The following is a 25,850-nucleotide window of genomic DNA, read 5'->3' as shown; positions in this document are numbered from 1 at the left end:
GGCTGTGGCTGCCCGAAGCCAGGTACTTCGGGGCTGAACCACAAACCCAAAACCCAGAGCCCAGAGAGTTCCAGTCATGTCTTCCCCCTCTCTACAGCTCCACCCCACCCCTCCATGCCCACGAGGGACGTGGGACTCTGGCCTCCTCCCTCCCCAGCCTGGCCTATGCCCCTATTGGAGGCAGGAGTGGGGTGTGGCCCTAAGCCCTAGGTCTGAGGAGAGATGCGCAGGACCCCAGGAGACCACAGCCCCACCGGCCACATCACAACCTGGCCAGTTCTGACTACTCCCCCCCACCCCCCCACCACCGGTTCTTCCTGCCTCAGCTTCCACAGGCGGCAGTGCCTAGGGCAGCAGGAGGTGTGTGGTCAGTCACTGGGTGGGACGGGTGCAGGGAGCCAAGGAGAAGAGCGGCGACCCGGGGACGCCTGTCCTCCCGCCCCCACCGCCAAGCCCAGGATCCCCCTCTTGCCAGGCCACTCACTCCCCGGCAATCTGCGAGGTCTGTCGTCCCGTCCCCACCGTCACGCACCCTCCATTCCTCCTCCTCCTCTCAGGGGCAACACCATCATCCCTAACAACCCTGGCCCGCCAACTCCTGCTCCCACAGGTAACCAGCAGGAACCCATGGGGCAAAGCGACCCCAAGCAAAAAAGCTGAGGTGGCACCCCCCATCAGGCCATGGAAGGCATTCCACTTAATATGCTTTAACAAATGTTAAAGTGTCCCCAGTGATCTGTGTTACCAATTGCTTCAAAACCCACAGCCTGGAGGGGCACATCAACACCTGACTCACAGGTGCACGCACCAACTGCCTGACGCCCACCCGAACGCACTGAGCTACACTGCGCCTTCCTCCTTCAGCACCCTCAACTCTGCATCCGAACTCTGTTCTGGGAGGTGTGCAAGGGCATCTAGGTAGTGGCACTGAAGCGACAACCTTGGGCACACAGGCCGAGAGAGGAGCAGGCAGGGAGGGTGGGAGGGTGGGAGGGCCGGGACCACGGGGAGGGAAAAGGTCATGGGGAAGAGGGAGTGCACTTGCCAACAAGGACAGCGAAGCTCACAGACCTGCGGGTCACTCCCCTGGGTGTGCTGGCAGGAGGGAGGGCTCAAGAGGGCCTGTCCCCTGTCCACACCTGGTTTACCCCAGGACCCAGTGACCCTCCCCTGTTCTGGCCACAGCGTACCTGACCACAAACACTCGGGGGGGGGGGGGGGACAGGACTAGGCCAGGCTGCCTGCTAACGAGGGGCACTTAGGCTGCACAGCAGAGCCGCGGGGCTGGGACAAAAGCAGAGGGCCTGAGAGCCTGCGCACAGCCACTGGCAGCCTCACGGGCAGAAGCAGCCCGGCGGCAGCAGAGGTACAGGCTCCGCAGAGAAGCGAGGAGCAAAGGCATTGAGGAGCAGGCTGTGGAGGTCCCTCCAGGGAGATGGGCACCAGCTACGGCTGCGGGACTGCAGACAGAGGCGTGGAGCGCCCGCAGGTCTGCAACCGCCTAAGCCCAGCAACTGCAATGCTGAGGGCGAAGCAGACCCCTGGACATGGAGTAGGGCCCCGGCCCCGCCCCACAGAGTTCCTAGAATACTCCCTACCACGCCCCTCACAGGATATCCCCTGGTTCGGCACCACCCCCACACCAGAGGGCAAATGAGAAGTGTCTCTTACCCTGAGTAGAGATCCAGGGGACAATATTTACTTATCTGCTTCCACTTCCCAGTCGCTACCTGTTAAAATACCAACACAAGGGCATCAAATATCTGGCTGCTCGTGACTTCACTGTGCCAACATCAGCACAGAACAGGCAAGTGACATATGATGATTAAGATGAGCTATAGCCTTCTCCCAGGTCCCACCACTTTTACAAGTGCACACGACTAATGCGGAGAATCCACAACTCCCATCCGAGGGAAGCTCAGCCCGTCTCGGAGACAGGCGGTCACCATGTGAGCAGGAGCCTAAAAGCAGCAAACATCCGAAAATCACATTGCTAAATTATTTCTGAAATTTCTATCTACGTTCATTTTATGTGAGACAGGTGGAGAGAGAACTTCCATCCACTGGTTCATTCCCCAGCTGCCCACAACAACCAGAGCTGGCAGGATGAATCCAGGAACTCAGAACTCCACCCAGGACTTTCCCCCTGGGTCTCCAATATGGGTGGCAGGGACTCAAGTACTTGAAGCCTCACCTGCCACCCCCTAGTATATGCCCAGATTGGAAGCTCAGTAGCTGGGACTTGAACCAGGCACTCAACATGGGATGCAGGTGTCCCAAGCAATCGCCTAGCCACTGCACCAAATGTCTACCCCCACATAGGCAAATTATGATGAGATGAAAAAAATCTTCAAAATAGTGATATCCCGTAACGAGGAGGATGCGGCCCTGTACGTAAATTGGCATAATCTTCTAAAAGGAAACTTGCTGGTTGGATCCATTAAAATCTAAGATGTATACATCCCCTGACAGCAAACCTACAAAAAAAACCTAGAAAAACTAGCACAGAGCAAAAAGCTAGAGCGATAAGGATGGTCACCTCGGCCTTATTCATAATAGCAAGACCCTGGGACCAAGAGAGGCAGTGGTCAGCAGGAATGAAAGGACATTCAACAACAACTCTCAGAGATTATTTAAGAAAAGAAAGCATCCACAGCGCAGGCAGAATTCCAGAAAGAAATGCAAACTGACAATATAAGAAGGCAGGTGACTCAATTCATACGACATGACATTTTATCAGCTACTGCTTCACAGTAAGAAATATTTTTAAATCTACCATTTATATTGAAAGTGATGGAGACAATGAAATCCCAAGGGACTGGCTCACATACCTTCCTTCCCTAACAGCCTGGGAAGTTTTAACTCCACAAAGAAACGAAGAGATGCTGGAAGAAATGGTAGAGCAATCACTGCTGGAAATGACCTCCTCCACAAAGGCCGTGAGAAAATGGGCAAAAATGGTCAGAGGGAAAAATGGAACTCTGGAAACTGACCAAACATTTACAACAATCCAAAGTGCATTTATTCAAGCAAAGGGGGAGGGGACCAGCACTGTGACGTAGTGGGTAAAGCCGCTGCCTGCAGTCCTGGCATCCCATATGGGTGCCGGTTCGAGTCCCAGCTACTCCTCTTCCAATCCAGCTTTCTGCTATGGCCTGGGAAAGCAGTAGAAGACGGTCCATGTCCTTGGGCCTCTGCACCCACATGAGAGACCTGGAGGAAGCTCCTGGGTGCTGGCTTCGGATTGGCGTAGCTCCAACCGTTGCAGCCAATTGGGGAGTGAACCAGCGGATGCAAGACCTCTCTCTCTCTCTGACTCTCCTCTCTATATAACTCTTCCAAATAAATAAATAGATCTTTTTTTTTTTAAAGGCCAAATCTAAGCAAAAACAGTGAGCTCTCTGATATCCTATCCCCTCTTCCTCTCCCATTTCTAGCACCAAAGGAAACCTGAATACCAATACACACAGTAAAAAACTAACATCCTGACAGCCAGACAGACAGAAGGCAGAAGCACCTCCCAGTCTCACTGCTAGCAGACTGCCACAGTACTTGACTTGTCTCCTGGCTGCCAAGATTCCCACTTGCACGGTTGCTTTTACTAAACCTACTCAGAGCTTGTTGTCGAGCAAATTGGAGTGTTCTACAGTGTCACTTATCAGCAGTGAAGCTATACAGAGGCAAAGCTTTCGTTTATTACAGAAATAAAGTTGGTATAAATCTTAACTAGGCTGTTTAGATTATGATATCAAACTATTAAGCAGAACTACACAGAAAGTCAACATGGAAGTAAAGACTTGAATAACACTATAAACCAGCTATACCTAACATAACTACACAACACTCCAGCCAAAAGCAGATCTACTCAAGTAGATAAGAAACATTCTTGAGGACAAACCTTGTATTAAACAAGTCTCAATAAATTTTATAAGATTTATTTATTTGAAAGTCAGATTTACAGAGCGAGAGAGGGAGAGATAGAGAGAAGTGTTCCATACGCTGGTTCATCCCTTAGATGGCCACAACGGCTGGGACTGAGCCAGACAGAGGCCAGGAGCCAGCAGCTTCTTCCAAGTCTGCCATGTGTGCAGCAGGTGCCCATGCACCTGGGCCTTCCTCTGCTGCCTTTCCCAGGACATCAGCAGGGAGCTGGATTGGAAGGGGGGCAGCCAGGCCATGAACCAGCACATGGAATGTGCCAGCACTGTAGGCAGCAGCTTTACCCTCCAAACCACAATGCCAGTCCCTCAATAATTTTTTTTTATTTGACAGAGTTACACAGTGAGAGAGAGACAGAGAGAAAGGTCTTCCTTCTGTTCACCCCCCAAATGGCCGCTACAGCCGGAGCTGTGCCGATCCGAAGCCAGGAGCCAGGTGCTTCCTCCTGGTCTCCCACGGGGTGCAGGGCCCAAGCACTCGGGCCATCCTCCACTGCCCTCCTGGGCCACAGCAGAGAGTGACAGAGCAGGTGTTTGAAGCAGCATTAAGACACCTGGATCCTCTATCTGAATGCCTGGGTGTGAGTCCCAGCTCTGCTACTGATTCCAGTTTCCTTCAATGCACACCCTGAAGGCAGCAGGTGATACTCAGGTAGCTGGGTCCCTACCACCCGTGTGTAAGACCTGGATTGAGGGGCCAGCTTCTCCTCACTCCCATGCCTAAGTACGTACACACATACATACATACAGCAGCACCATGCAAATAATGTTCTACAATTAAAATCAGTAACAGTGGAAACTGAAAATCAGTAATGCAATGAGAAACTCACAAATACTCCTAATCATCAATGGGTCAAAAAAAGGACTCAAAAAACAATTAAAATGAAAACACAACATATAAAACTTGTGGGATATAAAACTTGTGGGATAAAGAGCAAGTAGTATTTAGAGGGAAAATCACAGTTGTAAACATCTATAAAAGGAGAAAGATTTCACATCAATAACCTAACTTTCTAACCCCCAACAAATTACTAAAAGAACAACAAACTAAACCTATAGCAATCAGAGAGAAGAGAACAGTAAAGACTGGACTGGAGATAAATGAAATAGAAAATAAGGGCTAAAACAGAAAAAAGGAACAAAACCAAAAGTTCTCTGAAAAGACCAACAAATATGATATAATCCATTGGCAAGACCAAGACAAAAGACAAAGGAATCAATGATTAAAGTCAGGACTGAAAAATGAAACATTACTCCAACCTTGCAGAAATAAAAACAATTACAATGGAATACTCTAAATAATACAGGCCAACAAATTAGATAAAATGGACCAATTCCTGGTAACACACAACCAACAAAACCGATGCAAGAAAGATTCTCAACAGACAAATACCGAAGGACTGAATTGGTAATCAATGTGCTGGCATCCCACATGGGCACCGGTTCATGTCCCGGCTGTTCCTCTTCCAATCCAGCTCTCTGCTATGGCCTGAGAAAGCAGCGGATAATGGCACCCATATCTGCATGGCAGACTCAAAAAAACCTCCTGGCTCCTGGCTTTGGGTCAGCCCAGCTCCAGCCATTGTGGCCATTTGGAGAGTGAACCAGTGGATGGAAGACCTCTCTCTCTGTCTCTCCCTCTGTCTGTAACTCTGCCTCAAGTAAATACACAAAAATCTTAAAACTGCTGCCTAAGGTGCTGGCATCCTATATGCTTGCTGGTTCAAGTTCTGGATGGTCCATGTCCAATCCAGCTCCCTATTAATGTGCCTGGGAAAGCAGTGGAAGATGACCGAAGTCCTTCAGCCCCTGCACCCATGTAAGAGACCCGGATGAAGTTCCTGGTTCCACCTAGCCTAGCCTCGACCGATGAGGCCATTTGGGGAATGAACCAGCAAAAGACAAACCTCTCTCTGTGTCTCTCCCTCTCTCTGGGACTCTGCCTTTTAAAGACACAGAAAATTAAAAATCATTGAAAGAAACTAAAGACCTAAATAATTGAAAGAGATCCTGTGTTCACAGTTAAAATGTAATCACTGTTAAAAAGGTGGTATTTCCCACACTGATGCACAGATTCAACGGAACTCCTTTCAAAATCTTTGCTGGTTTCTTTGTGGATACGGACAAGCTAAAGGCATCAAATTACAAAGGAAGAGGTAAAACTTTGTTTTCACAGATGGCCCTACACACAGAACTACTGGAGCTAATAAAAAAATTAGCAAAGAGACAGAGTACAAGATCAACACACAAACATCATCTTGTCTCTATACATAAGAAATGAACTCTGAAAAGCCAAGTAAGGAAGTAATCCTACTTAAAATATTCCAAAAAAAAAACAAAACCCCTGGAAATAAACTAATTGAAGCACTAAAAGACTTATACACTGGAAACTACACTGCTGAAAGCTAATAAGGAAGACCTAAATAAATGGAAAGACATTCCATGTTCATAGATCCTAAGACTTAAAAATGATAAGATGGAAGGCCATCGCTGTGGCATAGCAAGTAAAGCCGCCGCCTGCAGTGCTGGCATCCCATATGGGTGCCGGTTTGAGTCCTGGCTGCTCCACTTCCAATCCAGCTCTCTGCTATGGCCTGGGAAAGCAGTAGAAGATGGTCCAAATACTTGGGCCCCTGCACCCGCATGGGAGACCTGGAAGAAGCTCCTGGCTCCTGGATCAGCACAGCTCCAGCCATTGTGGCCAACTGGGGAGTGAACCAGTGACCGAAGACACCTCTCTCTCTCTCTCTCTGACTCTCCTTCTCTCTAACTCTTTCAAGTAAATAAATAAATCTTTAAAAAATAAAATTTAAATTTAAATTTAAAAAAAGAAATACATGAAATTTGTACACCTTAAATAAAATTTAAAAGTGGGGGGAGGGACAGAGAGAGATCTTTTCCATTTGCTAGTTCACTCCCCAAAGTCCAAAACAGCTGGGACTGGGCCAGAAACCAGAACTGTACCTGCCTCTCGCATATGAGTGGCAGGAACTCAAGTATCAGATCTGTCATCCACTGCTTCCCAGACACATTAACAAGGAGCCAGATGGGAAGACGAGCGCTCCGGTAAGAGACTGCAGGCATCCCAAGCAGCGGCTTAACACGAAGCACCACAATGCCTGCCCCCAAGCTCCACTCCTAATCCCAGCTGCCTGCTAATGTACGCCTTGGGAAGCAGCAGGCAGTGGCTCAAGTAGTCAGGTCCCTGACAGTCACGGGAGAAATCCAGACTGAGTTCTGGGTTCCGGCTTTTGCCTGGCCCAGCTCTGACTGTTGGCAGGCATTTGAGGATTGTCTGTACACATTTGTCTGTCCCTGTATGTGTGTGTATTTGTCTGCCTTTCAAATAAAATAAGATAAAAAAATTTTAATTCATATTAGTCTTAAAGGTTTACTTTTTTATTTGAAAGGCAGAGTTTCAGAGAAAGAGAGATCTTCCCCTTCACTGGTTCAATCCCCAAATGGCTACAGCAGTAGGGACTGGCCCAGGCTGAAGTCAGGATCTTCATCTGGGTCTCCCAAGAGGGTGCAGGGGCCCAAGCACTGGGGCCACCTTCCACTGCTTTCTCAGGCCACAGCAGGGAGCTGGATTGGAAGTGGAGTAGATGGGACACGAACCAGCCTCCGCAAGGGATGCCGGGATCCACTGGTGGCAGCTTAACCTGCTGCACCACAATGCAGCCCCTGATAAAATTTTCTTGAAAATGGACCTGGCGCTGTGTAGTAGGCTAAGCAGCATCCCATACGGGCACCGGTTTGTGTCCCGGTTGCTTCTCTTTCAGATCCAGCTCTCTGCTGTGGCCTGGGAAAGCAGTAGAAGATGGCCCAAGTCCTTATGCTACTGCACCCGTGTGGGAGACCCAGAAGAAGCTCCTGGCTCCTGGCTCCAGTTCGGCCCAGCTCCGGCCGTTGCCACCATGTGGGGTGTAAGCCAGTGCAGAGAGGACCTTTCTGTCTCTCTCCCTCTCTCTGTGTAACTCTACCTCTCAAATAAATACATGTTTTTAAAAATATTTTTAGGCACAAAATTTTGAAATCCATGCATAGTTTATCATAATACACATTCTCCATGAACTTTGTGAAGATTCTGCCTATGCTACAAACCAAATAAAATTACAACAGAATTCCTATAATTCAAAGAACTCATTAAAGAAATCAAGAAAAATTTGCAACTGTATGACACAGGCTTGGTAAGGCAGTTCTAGACACGGCCCCTCATAACTGAGGCAGGGCTGACCTCAATTTCCGGCTTGCAGGAAGACCACAGCTGTCTCGACTTTGTGCACCAGCACCGGCATGCTGCTAAAATACACAGAGGCCCATTTTACTGCCCATCACACTGCAAAGTCCTCACAGAGTGATGTACATCTGGATGCTTGGGATTCCCCCACTTTTCTTGAAGGACGTGTCATTTGTGACAGAAGGCAGAGGGGCGCTGCCAGCAGCTAGCAGGAGGGAGCATTCAGAAAGAAGAGAACAGTAAAGACTGGACTGGAGATAAATGAAATAGAAAATAAGGGCTAAAACAGAAAAAAGGAACAAAACCAAAAGTTCTCTGAAAAGACCAACAGATATGATAAAATCTATTGGCAAAACCAAGTGATGATAACTTGGGTGAACATATGTCCTGGATTGTCAGATACTTCCTGCGTATGCCTGCTTTCCTGGCTAAAATGATCAATAGCACCGCTCTTACTCCTGGAAGTAGCATAGTGCAGGCGACAAATTAGGTCATTACCTAATTATTTAAGCTCAAGTTGGCCATCAGCTTGAAATGTTGATATTCTTGTATTATACACTTATAAAGTTATTATTACAGCTTTCGTTTGGTTAAAAAAAGAAATAGAACCACAGGGGCCAGCACAGTGGCGAGGTGGGTAAAGCCGCTGCCTGCAGTACCGGCATCCCGTATGGGCACCAATTCGAGTCCTGGCTGCTCCATTTCCGAGCCAGCTCTCTGCTGTGGCCTGGGAAAGCAGTAGACGATGGCCCAAGTCCTTGGGCCCCTGCACCCATGTGGGAGACCCGGAAGAAGTTCCTGGCTCTTGACTCAGCCCAGCACCAGCCATTGCAGCCATCTGAGGAGTGAACCAGCAGGTGGAAGACCTCTCTCTCTCTCTCTCCGCCTCTCTGTAACCCTGCCTTTCAAATAAATAAATAAATCTTTAAAAAAGAATCATTATGCAAAGTGAGGAAAACGTAGTCACAAAAGGCCACATGATTCCCTCTGTATGTCACATTCCGAACAGGGAGACACACAGAGACAGAAGACAGAGGGGCGCTGCCAGCAGCTAGCAGGAGGGAACAATAGAAAGTGGCTGCTAACAGGGACAGGGCTTCTTGGTAAAATCATGACAGTGTCCAGGAATTAGACCGAAGTGACTGCCCCACCTGCCAAGATATAAACCCACTGAACCACACACTGTACACGAGAGAGTGAATCTAACGATCTGTGACTTCTACCACTGTGAAGTGAAGTCAGCAGTAAATACTCCTGTCCTTCTTTCGCCTTTCTGAAAACGCCAGGTGGCCCCGGGCAGCCCGGCCCACCCTCCCGCTCCTCACCTTGAGATGCTGGTGCATGCAGTAACGGCACACCTTATGCTTCATCTCATGCGTGACATCACTCGAGAAAGGAATAAACCCGCATTTGGGCTGTAACATTAAAGAGTAAGGAGAAATGCTGTTCAGGGAGAAATGACAGCCCTCAACACACAGATACATCCCTAACTACAAGAGGATGAGGCGCACGGAGCGTCAGGCAGAGCCGTCCCAAGGCTGTGCTCACTGCCAGCTCCCTCCGCCACGCAGAGGTCTCTGCATCCAGAACTCTCCAGGACAGGGTGTGCAGCCTGACACTGCACGCGACACGGCAGCTCTGAGCTTCCACCTGGCCCCCAGCTCCCAGAGGCAGAGCACTGTGCCCGGATCATCAGGGAACCTCAGCCACTTTCTGAACGCGGTGGCCTCTGACCGTGCAACCACAAGGCCCGGGCTGGGTACTGGAGAACGTGACTGAGGAACACGAACCTACACACAACCATCACCAGGCACAAGCGCCACAGACGTCACCGCCTCGGATGCATGGTGGCAGGAGACAGACGTGACCAGGACATGGAGGGAAGATTTCTGGGGAGCTCAGGCCCACTGCTGACTTGGGCGGCAGAACCTTCTCCAGCCCCTGCCACCTGCACCAGGTGGAAACCCAGAACTCCTGGCCAAGACACAGCAAGGCCTCTGTGCTCCAGGGAAATCCCTCCTGAACAGGACATGAAGAGAGCCTCGGCCATAATCCAGAGGGTGGCCCCGTGGACTGGCTCCTCGGCACAGCAAGCAGTGGCCAAAGGAGTGGGGAAGCTGGGGTAAGCCAGCGAGCTGCACCCTGGGAAAATGGGGCAAGGATCCAAAGTGGCTCCTTTTGACAAGCCTCAAGCAGGGCTGCCCCAGTCTGGGTGAGCAGCCTAAACCCGGGGCCGAGGAGCCACGGGGGGACAAGCACACAAGGGATGCAGGCAGCGGCTCTGGAAGGAGTGGAGAACAAGCAGTGCCACCTTAGAAGCGGCTGTGGGATGAGAGCCCTCTGTGGGAACCTATGCTGTGGCAGAAACCTCAGGACGCACAATCCAGGACCCACCATTCCTGCCACCCCCACTCCTCCCCTCAACAGAAGTTCACCTTGATCTCCACACACAGAATGGGCCGTAGCTCTGCAAAGTGGTAGGTCTGCAGTCTGGTTAAGTTGGGAAGGCACATGGCGTAGCCACTGAGAGTGTCTAGGTCCTTGTCACAGCGAGATTCTGCAAGACAGGGCAGGACACACTGAGGGTCAGCAGACACTGGTGAGCCCTGCACACTGGGGCAGACATCGTGGGGGAGGGGGTCCACCTCCAGTCAGCTTCTGCAGGTCACTCTGAGCCCGTGAGGACCCTGACTTGGGGCCAGTGTTGTGGCACAGCAGGTTAAGCCACCGCCTGCAACACCCATGCAGGAGTGCTGTCAAGCCCAGCCGCTCTGCTTCCAATCCAGCGCCCTGCCAATGCACCTGGGAAGGCAGCAGCAGATGGCCCAAGTACTCAGGACTCTAACTCCTCCTTGTTGGAGACCAGGAGGAGTTCCAGGCTCCTGACCTCATCCTGGCCCAGACCCGGCTGTTGCAACCATTTGGTGAGTGAATCAGTAAAGAGGAGGTCCCTCTCTCTCTGTTACCCCCTCCTTCACTCCACCTTTCAAATAAAATAAATAAATCTTTAAAAAGAGAAAGGAGCACTTCATCTTTCCCTGCAGCCACTGGACCCACCACAGTGCCCTTCGGTTTACGAAGGGCCTTGTGCCATGCAGTACGAGCTGGGGCTCAGGGGTGACCATGGACAGGCCAGGCCCATGGGCCATCAGCTGTGTGTATGTGCATGAGGCGGCCCAGCGCACTGTCACACACTGATGTTGGGAGGACAGGAGCCACCCCCACGGCCTGGGACAGTAGTTACCTGGGAGCTCCAGCCAGGTCTCTTTAGACCCCTCTTGGCTGGTTTCACCTTTATCTTCTGGCTGTCGTAATCCATAACCACGAGTGCTCACAGTGAGTTCTGTGGGTCCTTCCAGTAAATTATCAACTACAAGGTGGTCTAGAGGACCCCAAAAGATGCAATTGTTGTCAAAAGTGAGGGTGGTCTTGGGGCCAACAATGTAGTGCAGCAGGTTAAGCTGCTACATGTCAATGCCGGCATCCCATACGGACACCAGTTCAAGTCCTGGGTGCTCCACTTCTGATCCAGCTCCCTGCTAATGCACCTGGGAAAGCAGTAAATAATAGCCCAAGTGCTTTGGTCCCTGCCACCCACATGAGAGACCCAGACGGAGTTCCTGGCTCGTGACTTTGGCCTGGCCCAGCCCTGGCCATTTAGGAAGTAAACCAGCAGATGGAAGATCTCTCTCTCTCTCTCCCTCTCTCTTTCTGTAATTGTGCCTTTCAAATAAGTATACACATCTTTTTAAAAAAAAAAAAAAAAAAGTGAAGGTGGTCTTGGGATGGTCCCTAATCCATAATCCACTTTGCCCATGAACTCAAAGAAAGGAGGCTGCAGCCAGTACCAACCACACAGACCAGGACCCTTCCCAATGCATGGGGCAACAGAACTCCCCCAGCACAGCTCTGCTGGAAGGGCAGTGTGGACACGGCCAAGTAAGACCGGCTTCCCTCCCCACCTCAGTAGGCCATATTCCAAGTCGTGACTATGCCTGCGGCACAGCTCTTGATACTCTAAGTGGCCAACCTTGCATTGGTGTTATAAAACGAAACGATAAGTGGGCTGCACGAGCAGCTGGAGGCAGAACCCTAGAGCTGTCCCCTGTGATCTACTTTCTCGGCGTCTCCAACAGCAAGGGCCTGCTTCTCCCAGCCCCACAGCGTTTTTGTTTTTATTTTTACCTCAGTTTCCCCTAGTCCCCTTCCCCAAGTCTCCCAACCCCTACCCAGCTCTCCCAACCCAATGCTGCTATATACAGCTTTGTTAATTAGCTCCTGGACACATACTCCACGAGTGCTCTCTGGTTTTCTGATGCACAGACGTGTGCCCAAGGACTTTCCTACAACTTCTACCCCTGCTGATGACGTTTCTGGCCTGCTGAAAACAGCATGTACCTATCATGGGTGAATTTCTCAAACATTTTTCAAGTGAAATATTTTCAATTACAAACAGTCAGAAGATGCTTACCTGGTCTTTCAGACTGTATCCTAACACAAAGCTGTTTCACAAACTCTAAAGGCAGCTGAACAACTTCCTGTAAGGAAAACAAGCCACAGTGTGGGTTACGCAAGAACATGAACAGAGCGAACGTCATAGACGTAAAACTGGCTACAATGCGGAACTCTCCGTTACGTGTGCCTTACCACAGTGAAAACTCTGGAGAATAAAAGCCGGCTGCTTATTTTCAGAACACTTCAGGTTATAAAGAAACACCGACATTTCCTGCCATCAAGGGTGGCCAGCTCTGCTCAGAGCGGCCAGCATACATGGTGGCGACCAGCCTCGCAGCCAGCGTCTCCCTAACACGAGTCTCTAACACAGCACCACTCCTGCGGCACTTCTGGTCCTGAGTGTGCGCACACAGAGCCGGGCCTGAGGCAGGTCTGCGGCCACGTGAAGAAGCTCACTGCCCTCAGACAAGCCAAGGGTCTCACACGCCCACCTGGGAAGCAGCCCAGTCTGCCGGAATCATTCACCGCAGGCTGAGATGGCCCGTGGCCGGCTTCTCTCCACTCGGGGGCTTCCCTGCAATCTCCCAAAGGGGAGCTCCCTTAACCCACGCTGCCCACCATCTTCCCCGCTCTCTCGTGTTCCCAGGGTGCACACAGGGGACCTGGCTCAACAAGAGCGCCAGGCTCCTGCTCGGGAAGAGACCACACCAGGCATGGCTGCCCTTGCACACCGACATCTCTGCTGCCCCACCAGGTACATTCATCGGCTCCCCAGGCACTTTCACTCGTGCCTGTCGTTTACCTAGATCTGCTATGAACTGAGGGAAGGCGACTTGATTGAAATAAAAAACAGAAACACCTCATACTGAATTAGGGAAACAACAGAAGAGAGGGAAATATAGAAGATCTGAAAACTCGAAACTTAGGTCCTATCATTAGCGTTCAAGTTCTTTTTTTTTAATATTTATTTATTTTTAAAGTCAGAATTACAGAAAGGGAAAGATAGATTTTCCACCTGCCGGTTCACTCCCCAGGTGGCCACAACAGCCAGGGTCAGGCAAGGCTGAAGCCAGGAGCCAGAGTTCATCTGGATCTCCCACGTGGATGCAGGGGCCCACGCGGACCATCTTCTACTGCTTTCCCAGACCATTAGCAGGGAGCTAGACTGGAAGCGGAGCAGCCGGGACACAAACTGGCACCCGCATGGGACACTGGCATCACAGCTGACAGCTTTACCTGCTACACCACAACACCAATCCCAGGAGTCCAAGTTCTTGATCCACTTCAAAGAAACCAAGTAGCAAGGGCAGACATCTGTGAGAATGATGACCAGAACTATGTGGAGACTGCTCTAGAAACACCTTGCTCACACCATGGTGCCACTGAGACAGAGCAGCATGCAGCTGTCAAGCCGCACACACCATGACCCTTCCTGCCACTGACAGCCTGAGTCCTCTGTTATCGGGTAAAAACCTGGTTTTCTTCCACGGAACTTTAAATTACTGACTTTACAGAAAGGACATTGGTTTTAAGTCAAGATACAATGCGGGGGCCGGCGCTGCGGCTCAGTGGGTAAAGCTGCCACCTGCAGTGCCGGCATCCCATATGGGCGTCAGTTCGAGTCCCGGCTGCTCCACTTCCCATCCAGCTCTCTGCCATGCCCTGGGAAAGCAGTGGAAGATGGCCCAAGTCCTTGGGCCCCTGCACCCGCTCCGGCCCAGCTCCAGCCATTGCAGCCACTTGGGACGTGAACCAGTGGATGGAAGACCCCACCACCACCATCTCTCCTTCTTTCTCTGTGTAACTCTGACCTTCAGATAAATAAATAAATCTTAAAAAAAAAAAAAAGATACAATGCTTACAGTAAGCGTCCTCTCTAAGGTCTGATGGTACTGCTGTGGCCCACACCAACCACACGAGGACAGACATCGAGCCCGTGTGCCACCTCCTGGAGCCGTGACCCAGGTGCTGAGATGAGCGAGGACTTCCAGGTGCGGCATCAGCCTTGAATACAGCTCCTGCCTCCTCAAGCACCCAGGGTGGCAACACATCGGCATTCGTGAGGGTCAAACAGGGGAGTCAGAGAAGCCCCAGGAGACCCCCCAGCCTCAGAGGGAGCTCCAAAATGTCCAGCCCCCCCCCAATACTTAAGCAGCAACAGCAGGAGGAGCCAGACCCCATTCCTATGCGCCAGCTCCTGGGGACGCACAGAGCAGTCCCACACCCCTCAGCAGGGCAGGGCCTGGTGTCTGTCACTGCCCCATGACCGCATCACAGAGGCTGGCTGGATCTCGTCCCAGGACAAATGCAGTGAAATGCCTTCAAGAGGGCTCTGCTGTGCCACCTCGCTGTCCCAGCCCTGTGGCTGCGCCTCAAGGACGACATCTGCCTACAAATGTACTTGTGCCCACACTTCCCTGTGCCACAGCCTGACACCTGTCCCATCAGGCACCTGACGAAAGCCAACTGTCTCACTAGGTGAGTGTGTCACTGCAGAGTGGACAACCTTGTGGGCCAAGCTCCGTCACTGAAGGTCCTGACCCTTCCTGCCTAGGACAACAGAGCATTTGTTGTCACTGCCAATCCTGTCCCCTCCCTCAGACCTCAGAGCAGTTCACACCGCCTACCCCGCCAGCAGCCACTGGAACCCTGCTCCCACCACCCTGGCCAGCCGACACCATCAAGCACCACCATCGCTGGAGAGAGGTCTGAAACCCGGAAGATCAGAGATGCGGTCACGTAAGCAGCCGGCACAGTGCCAAAGAACGTCCTCTCTCTCGGGAGGAAACTGCCGTGGGCACAGACACCACCCACAAGACTCGCAATGAGAGGGACCTGCATGAAGCTTCCTAACAGGGGACCCATCAAACAGCCCCATCACACGATGTGGCGGACAGGCTGAAGGGGACAAGCCACATCTGCGGCGGCAAAGGAAGAGTGGGACAGTGGACCTGTCAGGCCTCAGGCTGCACTGCAGATCTGGTCAGAAGATGAACCAGGGCCTCTGGCCTGTCCCCAGACCACATGAGGCAGAAAGCAGGGCCCGGCCCAGGCAGCAACACTCAGGGGCTCTCGGCTTCCCTTCCAAATCCCAACTTGTTAGATGGGCCAAGGTGGGGCTCCTGCCAGGTACAGTGAACAGCGACTGGGCCCACATCTCACACTGCACAGTCCTCCACCATGCCAGGACAGATCCTGGTCCCTTGGCTCCCTAGCCCGCCGGAAGGTGCCCGAGGGTCCAAGGACACTGCTGACCTTTCAGGCTCACTCCGTGGAGAGCCCCACCGAGCAGTAGCCTCCTGGGGGTCCCGGCAAACAGGATCTTTCTGAACTTCCTGTTCCTCAGGTAGAAAATGCTCTGCCCACACAGCACAGCAAGTAGGAGAGTACTTGGAGACCACAGAAGGATTGTCTCTAAGCATCAAGTTCCAACTGATGAGAGACACTGAGCACACTGCCAACACACAGCAGCACCACAAACAGAAAAGTCACTTACCCCACAGTGAACATAGTTCTCTCCCAAAAACTCCTTCATGACATTTTTGCCAAAGTCCACTATGTTCTGCAGGTGCCGAAATATCTCTTCCGAGGTCTGTAAAAGACAAGCACAGGACGGCCTAAGGCGTGGATCTCCAGGCTGACACCCCTAAAAGAGGGACACAGAACGCCACCAGCCCTGTCACAAGCAAGGGCAGCAGCCAAGCCACAAACAAAACCCAGGCAGTGGCCCTGGGGCTTGGGGAGGGGCCCCAGGGCCCCACACAGCTTCCCTCCTCTGTGGCCTTCCAGCTGAGGTCCACCTCCCGCCCCACCCACTCCCTGCTGTGCCACGCCTCCCGAGAAGGAGCATCACGGCCCCATTTGTCTCCCGTGGAACCCCATTTGGGAAACCTTCCGCGTCTCAAAGCTGTTAGGTCTTAGATTTTAATCTTTAGCCTCTAAGTATAGAATAAAACATTTGCTCCCTAGTCTGAAGTTCTTAAAGTCATTAAGCTAATGAGACCAAGCAAGACAGAAAATCATCCTGTATCTCTCGATCCAGCCAAAGGATGAGGCCCAAAGCGCCAAGGGTGGGCTCTCCCAGGACAGCGATGTCCATAAAGGGTGGCCTGCAGCTCTGGCTGTGCACAAGAGTCCCCCTTAGGAAAGTCCAGGACTGAGTGGCAGCTTGTACTCTCATGGCCCTTGGAACCCACCACCTGCTCCCAGCCCTAACCTGTACCCTCACAGCTCCTGGAGAACTCGACTTGCTCTGAGCCCTGCCTTGCACAGCTACAGCTCATACAGACGTCCTGTCCCCATGCCAGGCGGATCCCATCAGAACTCAGCCCCACAGAAAGACCTCAAAAATACTCCGTGGCCCCATGGAGCTGAGAAAAGCTGGTGACAAACAGCCTGTCCAGACAACAGGAGAACCACCACACATCCCCTGAATGACACAACTGGGTCAGGTTGCACCACTCAAAGAACGAATCAGGCAAATGCCATCAGGAAGACCCCATCTACACAGGAAAACCTGTTTGGGGTCCCACCAAAGGTGCTACAGCCACTGAACAAGAAGAACGTGGAGAGGGGGTTCGAGGAGGCTGGAAGCCACCCCAGGATACTTTGTGGCTTGTAAGGCCACCACAAAATATACTAAACACTCGAGTAAGGGAAAAGGTTTATTGGTGGGAGAAACCCAACAGACCAGAGGGAAAGGGAAAAGAAAGAAAAAGAGGACACGTGTCCGGGAAATGGGTCCTATTATACCTTTGCTGGGGGGCGGGTAGGGAAACAGGAGTAGAGACTCCCATTAGGGTGGGGTGGGGCTGACACCAGTGGGTAAGACCATGGAGCTTAGGACCACAGCATACTGTGCAATGTGGCTGCAAGGGCCAGAGGCAACATGGCATCCAGGGCACAGATCTTATCAGTGGCGCCATTTTACTAACAACGGCCACACAGGATAGCAGATGGCCATTTCCCTCAGCAGCTGAAGCAGGAGCTATGGGCTGCTGGGGCCTCCTCACTCCCAGCATGGCACTGCAGCCCCCACCAACAGCAACACCCAGCATGCTCCTCTCCTACTACGAAATCAAACCCGTGCTTTGTCCTGCAAACATCCACCTCCACCCAACGGCCCCCACCTCCCTTCTCTGATCTCTACCCTAAGATACTTGACTTGCCATCTCCCAGGAGCCCACCGATAGGATGGATCATCAGCTTCATGCCCTCCTTTGTCACAGCCACTCAAAGGAGCTCCACAGGCCCCACTGTGGGGTGCCCCTCACAGCCTGGGCTGCTCACACCTCCGCCGGCCAGGAGCACAGAATGATGGGGCGAGATTCAGCCTCCCCTATGGGCCTGCCTGATGAGACGGGAGCAGAAAAGAGCCACCAACACAGGAAGGCCCCACAGATCACCTGAGGTACACACGTAAGGGGAGACGCCCAGTCACTGTCAGCTTCTGCAGGTGCCACGGCGTCCTGCGTGGGGAACTCGGCAAACAGAAACCTCGTGATCACCGGCCTCCCTGGCTGCAACTTTTCAGACAGACATCTACCAAGCTTTGTGTCGCTCCCCCTCTTCATGGAGGAACGACACTAAGCCCTGCCTAGGCTTCATATCCGAGTCACGGCACCATTATGTCGCTCCCCCTCTTCGTGGAGGAACGACACAAGACCCTGCGCTGTTCTTTCGTCTGCTCGGCCCTCCCCGGGTTTGCTGCTGGTTCTTCCCGGGTTGGCTACTATCCCTTCCACCTCCGTGGAAGGGCAGTTCCCCCTGCCACTTTCCCCACTTCCGCAGGGGAGCGGCACTCCGCCGGCCGGCTCTCTCGGGGGCTGCACAGGCGTTCCTTCAGCTAGATGTTCCCCTTAGATGTTCCTGGTGCATGCCGTCTCTCTCCTCCTTTATAGTCCTCCTCTGCCAATCCCAACTCGGCTGCCCACACGCCGAGTACGCTGCTCTCCTCCAATCAGGAGCAAGTCCTACAGTTTATTGGTTGAACTGGAGGCAGCTGTGTAGAAGCTGTTTTCTTCTCTCCCAGCGCCATATTGTGGGAGAGCAGGTGCATAGAATAAGTCTTAATTCCAGTAACTTAGTCTAGTCTGAGCTGCTCCCCACACTTTGACCCTCCATTTTCGTGGATATGGTTCCACAGAGGGGAAATGGAGACGGCAGGTGCAAAGGACCTAGGCTTAGACCCGGTCCTGGGGCCTTCAACACAGTGGGGACAGCAGCAGGACCCATAGGCTGGGCAAGGCAGCTCCTGCTCAAGTGACGCAGTCCCATCACGGTTACACAGTGACACCACAGGTCACAGGGCTAAGGCCGCACAGGTTTTATGTCAGGAATGATGGACACACCAATTCCTTCTGTGAACGCTATGTCAACCTTAAATTTCTACAACATTAGCACTTCTGCATCAGGGGGAAAAGTTTTAAGTGTTGTAATGACCGTGTGGCAAACCCAACAATCTTACCTTCTTCCTGTTCGGAGGAAACTTCAGGAAACGCAGCACAACACAGCGCTATTGAAAAATCAAACAAAAGTTCAATCAGTCCTCGCCCAAAGCCTGGACACAGAGGGTCAGCATGCGGGTCATGTCCTCGGTGCACAAAGCTCACGGTGAAGCTGAGGGTGAGGTGGCTGGGAAGCCTCTTGGGGGGAGGCCATGTGGGGCCTCTTGAAGGCACAGGGGCGCAGAGCAGCCAGGAAATCCTTCGACCTTTGACCCAGCCAGTCACTCTCAGATATTTATCTTAAGGAAATAATTAAAAGAACACAAAAGACTTCAGTTACTGTGTATAAAAGCATCATTTATAATTGTAAATAAAATGAAAACTACCTAAACCATCAACAGTGGAAGAGTAACACACAGAAAGGGGGTATACCTGGCACAGCAGCTAACCTCGGGTTGGGATGCCCACATCCCATACTGGAGTGCAGGGGTTGCGTCCTGGCTCCACACTCAACTCCAGCTTCCTGCTAATGCACACCTCGGGAAGCACCAAGTGACAGCTGAAGCGGGCCCCTGGCACCCACAGAGGAGACGTGGATTTGAGTTCCTAGCTCCCAGAGTCTTGTTTTGGGCATCTGGGAAACATCAGTGGATGAGAGATCTCTGCCTATCCATCTATCCCTCTCTCTCACTTTATGAGATAAATAAATGTTAGAAGCAACTATTTGATGCAGCAGACAGGATTCCACTTGGGACACCCAAATCCCCTATCAGAGTATCTGAGTTCAAGTACTGGCTCCACCTTCTCAGCTTTAGATTCCAACTTCCTGCTAACACACACCTTAGGAGAAGCAGGTAGTAGCCCAAGTACTTGGGTCCCTGCTACCCATGCCACCCACATGGGAGACCTGGATTGAAAGTTCCAGGCTCCTGGTTTTGGCCTGGTCCCGTCCTGGCAATTACAAGTATTTGGAGTGTCAACCAGGGATGGAGGATCTCTGTCTTAAATAAATTAATTAAAATAAATGAGCTTTTTAAGACGAAATACAGAAGATGTATTTCAAACCTTGAAGTACCTTACAAGGAAATAAGAGAGCGCAGAATCTACAGCTGTCCAGTAGGTCATCACACACAGCTACATGGGAAGTCACAGAAAAGGGAATAAACAAACAGTTCATTTTCATAAAAGCAAAAGGAAGATATATGTATACACTGACATATGTATGGGTATTTCTATTTAAATAAAATTCAACAAACAGGTAAGACTGATTGGTGCCCACCCTTGAGCACAGGGAACAGGCCCTGAGGAGGGTTCTGGAAGGGACTGGTCATGGATTATGGGTCCATTTACTTTGTGATAACTAGGCTACTCTTAGGATCTGAGTAGTTTTCTATGGGCATGTTATACTCCAATTTCAATTTTTAGGGGCTGGCCCTGTAGCATAACAGGCTAGGTCCCTGCCTGTGGCCCCGGCATTCCACATAGGTGCCAATTCGTGTCTTGGCTGCTCTTCTTCTGATCCAACTCTCCAAGGCCTGAGAAAGCAGAAGACAGCCCAAGCTGTGCTTGCTTAGGCCCCTACAACCATGTGAGAGACCCAGAAGAAGCGCCTGGCTTCAGAGGTGCTCAGCTCCAGCCGTTGTGGCCATCTGGGGAGTGACCAGCAGATGGAAGACCTTTCTCCCTGCCCCTCCCTCTCTGTAACTTTCTCTCTCAAATAAAATCTTTAAAAATTCATTTTAAAGTAAAATTTTTTTAATAAAGTATGCGTGTGTTCTGTTTGCATAAGGAAAGCCTGAAAGCCATCCCTTTTTTATTTTAAAGATTTATTTTATTTACTTGAAAGAGAGTTACAGAATGAGGTAGAGACAGAGAGAGAGGTCTTCCATCTGATGGTTCACTCCCCAGATGGCCGCAACAGCTGGAGCTGTGCTGATCCGAAGCCAGGAGCCAGGAACTTCCTCCAGTTCTCCCAAGTGGGTATAGGGGCCCAAGCACCTGGGCCATCTCCTACTGCTATCCCAGGCCATAGCAGAGACCTGGATTGGAAGAGGAGCAACCAGGACTGGAACCGGTGCCAAATGGGATGCCAGCGCTTCAGGCCAGGAAATTAACCCACTGTACCACAGCGCCAGTGATAGGCCATTTTTATTTCCAGGTGGCAACCATTACAATAATTTTTAAAAATTTCTGCTTATTTGAATATTTCAACTTTTAAATGTCCACATTAACATACATATGTCCACATTTTTTTTAATTATTATTATTTTTTTTGACAGGCAGAGTGGACAGTGAGAGAGAGAGACAGAGAGAAAGGTCTTCCTTTTGCCGTTGGTTCACCCTCCAATGGCCGCCACGGCCGGCGCACCGCACTGATCCGATGGCAGGAGCCAGGTACTTATCCTGGTCTCCCATGGGGTGCAGGGCCCAAGCACTTGGGCCATCCTCCACTGCACTCCCTGGCCACAGCAGAGAGCTGGCCTGGAAGAGGGGCAACCGGAACAGGATCTGGTGCCCCGACCGGGACTAGAACCTGGTGTGCCGGCGCCGCTAGGCGGAGGATTAGCCTAGTGAGCCGCGGCACAGGCCCTTATGTCCACATATTAACATACACTCTGCATGGGAAGCAGAGTATGCCTAGGAGGGCTCCATCCGTACAACAGGGAAGAAGGCAGACACAGGCAGAAGCCTTGGTAGCCCCTGCACTTGCAGCCACAGAGCAAGACCCAGTAGGGGTACAGGCAGCAGTACATCAGAGAAGGCTTGAAAGTGCGGCCTGTGGGGCCGGCGCTGTGGCATGTGTGCTAAACCTCTGCCTGCAGCGCTGGCATCCCATACGGGTGCAGGTTCATGTCCTGGCTGCTCCTGCTAATGGCCTGGGAAAGCAGTAGAAGATGGCCCAAGTACCACTGGGCCTCTGTACCGCACAGGAGACCCAGAAGAAGCTCCTGGCTCTGGCTTCGAATCCGTCCAGCTCCGGCCATTGCAGGCATTTGGGGAATGAATCGGAGGATGGAAGACCTTTCTCTCCAACTCTCCCTCTCTAACTCTGCCTCTCAAATAAAAAAACAAAACAAAATAAAATAACGAAGTGCAGCTTGCTGTACCAGAAGACGGAATGAGCAGACTGAGCAACAGAAGCCTGCGGAGGCTGACCCAGTCTCCCTGCCAGCTCCACCCAGCGCCCGCCCACCCGCCCATTCAGAGGACACATCCTGCTCCTGCTGCTTCTCTTAAAACCCATCGTCATCGGTCAGACCTGCAGGATCCCCAGCCCCCGCACTGAGTTCCACATCCGGGTCAGTGCTATATACAAGGTCACTGGTAAGCCACTGCCACCTGTCCCTTCCTCAAATCCCAGGCCTAGTCCCAAGGAACCAAGGTCAATGACAAGCATGCTGCCACTGTCCCTCCCAAGTCCCAAGCTGGCATAAACAAGCAATCTCAGGAATCCACTAAGTTTCATTTTAATGGAATTCAAATCCAGCAAGATTCAGTGAAAAACAGAAGTTGATATGCAGAAATCCTACAACTGAACAACCTTCTGGAAACTCGCCATCCTAACAGTGCACTCCCTCCTGGCATGGACACGACAGCACTGTCCCACTCCAAAGTGTGCCCAAACGTCTCCACCACAATTAGACACGAAATAGCACAGCTCTCCACTGACAGCAGACTTGGCAACACACTTCCAAGAACACTAAGTGTGAGTGTGGAAAGGCAAAAGTTGCCCAGGATCAGCTGGTCAGACTTAGAGAGCCACACAGTAAGCAAACACAGTGCAGCAAGGTGGGCACAGAGCCACCCTCCCTGCCATGGCCCACCCCAAGCTCTCGGTGCACACAGAGGCAAGCTTACCAGCCACTGGGGCCCCAGCTCACTCGTACATGGACACAGCACTTGCAGAGTTCCATGCGGAACCGATGAATAAGCTGCAGCACAGATTTCTGTAGCCAAACAGTCGTGAGAAGGGTGAAGCTGGGCAAGACGTGCCAGTTTCCATAGCAGGAACGCCCCACAGCAGCCTCAGCGGGAGGCCAGAGGGCCCCGGAGCGCAGGTCACACCGCTCACCTGGCAGCCACTGCCCGAGAACACACTCGGACTTCCCATGTTAGAGAACCACCACCGCGTTCCCAGTGCAGGCAGGAAGAGCTGGCCTTTTCTGCATTTACAGTGGAAAACACAGATTTCCTCTGCATTGTTATAACCCCACACACAAACACACCCACAAAACCATTAATACCAAGTAGAAGTTCATTCCAAGATCCATTATCGCTGGACTATCAAGAAGAAAATTCAGGGGGTGGGGGTTGGGGGGACAGCGTTGTGGTGCACTGATAAACAACTGCGTGTGATGCTGGTATGCCCCCCGGGGTGCCGGCTGAGTCCCAGCGGCTCTACTTCCAATCCTGCTCCCTGCTAACGTGCCTGGGAAGGCAGCAGACGATGGCCAGGGTACTTGGGCGTCTGACCATGTGGAAGGGCCGGACAGAGTTCTGGGTTCCTGGCTTCAGGCTGGCTCAGCCCCAGCCGTTGCAGCCATTTGGAGAGTGAACCAGCTGATGGAAGATCTCTCTCTCTCTAACTCTGCCTTTCAAACAAATAAGTAAATATTGAAGAAAAAAATTTAAAAACAAATTATACAGGATGCTATGCAAAGAAAAACCACCCAGAGATGCCAGGAGAAAAGGGCATCAGGGCAGCAGTGCCTTCCAGGGTTCACCCTCACTTCTTGCCAATAAGAAGTGACATTAGTCTTCACACTAGTGTGCATTAATACCAATAACAATCACTATCACTGCAGTAAGAAGCCCAGGCGCCACCCACAAACGACATCAGCGCCACCATCGCTCTCTCCCTCAAGGATCTCAGTTTACAGAGAATGAGGCTCCTCCTCAAGGACAGATCAAGTCTAGGGGAACCATGTCCTGCAGCCGGCCCAGCTGCAATCTGAAGACAAGTCAGGTCAAGGCTGTGCAGACCCCTGGACCCTCAGGGGTCTCCAGGTCTCTCCAGTTGTCAGCCTCCTTGTCACAGTCATGGGGGGGAGGGGGGCGGGAGGACAAGCTGGCAGACATGGGCCTTGCCGGGCCTGAACAGCAAAGTCCATGAAGGACCACTGACTGCCCCCACCCCCGGCCTGTCCTCTCACAGCATTGTCCTCAGCCCCCTGCGGTCCTTGCTGGAGTCTCCCCCTTTCCCTTCCCACTGGGTAACCAAACCACCACCAAACAAGAAAGTCAAAGGAGCCCCAGGGCCCCTTCCAGGGAAACCACTTTCTCCACCCACCCGATTATTACCCAAACACTGTCACCAGAAACCCAAGCACCCACCCCCCGGGCCACTGAAGTAGCAGCAGCGTTAAAGACCAACTTAACCAACAGCAACACTCACACGTACTTGGCTCCATCCTGCATAGCCAGCCAACCGCCCCTCATGTGGGGCCTAACAGGACTGGGCCTGCTGAAGGCAGGTGGTCTTCAGGATGTCCCAGGCAGAGGCCTTTGGAGACGTGGCTGGCCACGGGTCCTGGCAACATACTTGCAGGAAGATGGCATAAATTACGTGAAAAGGCAACACTGACTGTACCAGCTCTCACCAGCAGAAGGACATGATGACCCAGAGGCAGCCACAGCTGGGCGTGTGGGACAGACACAGCCTAAGGGGATTCCTTACCAATGCCTGCCAGGTGGGCTCCAGGGCTCCTGTGCTCAACTACTTTTTAACTAGTTCTGCAGGAAATAACTCTTTTCCTCTTATCAAATCTGAAATTTCTCATCTGAAATCAGGTGTTTAAAATGTACCTTCATGGGCCGGCGCTGCGGAGTAACGGGTAAAACTGCCACCTGCAGTGCCGGCATCCCACATGGGCACCAGTTCAAGTCCCGGCTGCTCCACTTCCGATCCAGCTCTCTGCTGTGGCCTGGGAAAGCAGTAAGAGATGGCCCAAGTCCTTGGGCCCCTGCACCCGCATAGAGATCCTGAGGAAGCTCCTGGCTCCTGGCTTCGGATTGGCACAGCTCTGGCCACTGCAGCCATTTGGGGAGTGAACCAGCAGGTGGAAGTCTTTCTGTCTCTCTGCCTTTCAAATAAAATAAATAAATCTTTAAAAATAAAATAAGATAAAGTAAAATGTACCTTCCTGGGGCCAGCATTGTGGCACAGCAGTTTAAGCTGCCACCTGCAAAGCTGGCAAGCCCTATCAGTCAAGGCTCCTGACACTACAGGGCATGCACACTGGGGGTGCCACCCACTAAGCCAACTGTGTCCAAGACCCTGCCAAGGTCACTTCTTCCATCTGGTGAGGGGAAAACGCAGGAAGAGGGCCACAGAAAGACCTGAGGAAGCCAGGATCAGGCCACCTTTCAGGGAGGAAAAGAGAAAAGGTTCCACAGCACAGGGGTTACTCTCAAGACGCAGCCCAGCCTCACAGAGACAGCCCCAGCTTCTCCCAAACTGTGCAGAAGACCCCAGGAAGGAGCCATGGAGAACCCCAAATGTTTACCTCTCAAGGCCACCTCCTTGCGGGCCCTGTCCACCCTGCTTTGCTCTATTCCATCAGACCGGAAGCCACATGAGGTCTGCCAAGGTGTTTGTGTACCTCTGGGACAATCAGAAATGTGCCACTAGGCCCTGCAGAACTCAGTGGGGGCGGAGCAGCAAGGCTCCCAGGGCAGGGCCCCACAGGAGGTGCTCCTATTGCTGTGGCTGGGCCTCCAAGCAGGTGCCAGGGAGGACGGAGCTGTGGAGCTGTGATACCGGATGAGCCC

The 25,850-nt window shown here is 52.0% G+C and overlaps 1 protein-coding gene across 8 annotated transcripts in view; it reads right to left on the bottom strand.

The window, feature by feature from the left end:
• Positions 1-25,850, bottom strand: part of IPPK (inositol-pentakisphosphate 2-kinase) — a 95,311-nt gene that overhangs the window by 31,071 nt on the left and 38,390 nt on the right. For all 8 annotated transcript variants that reach the window (XR_016236482.1, XR_016236483.1, XR_016236481.1 and 5 more), the window contains exons 2-7: positions 19,100-19,147; positions 16,130-16,225; positions 12,650-12,716; positions 10,614-10,735; positions 9,504-9,593; positions 1,672-1,730 (exon numbers count right to left, since the gene is read on the bottom strand). Coding sequence is in view for 5 of the 8 variants with exons in the window: in XM_089336235.1 (XP_089192361.1) it covers positions 1,672-1,730; positions 9,504-9,593; positions 10,614-10,735; positions 12,650-12,716; positions 16,130-16,225; positions 19,100-19,147 (482 nt within the window). In the remaining 3 variants the exon portion in view is untranslated. The remainder of the gene's footprint in view (positions 1-1,671; positions 1,731-9,503; positions 9,594-10,613; positions 10,736-12,649; positions 12,717-16,129; positions 16,226-19,099; positions 19,148-25,850) is intronic.

This window comes from Oryctolagus cuniculus, chromosome 1 (genome assembly GCF_051225735.1).
Source record: "Oryctolagus cuniculus isolate XC-2025 breed Fujian yellow rabbit chromosome 1, ASM5122573v1, whole genome shotgun sequence".
NCBI classification, from domain to species: domain Eukaryota; kingdom Metazoa; phylum Chordata; class Mammalia; order Lagomorpha; family Leporidae; genus Oryctolagus; species Oryctolagus cuniculus.
This window is presented reverse-complemented; position numbering and strand designations above follow the sequence as displayed.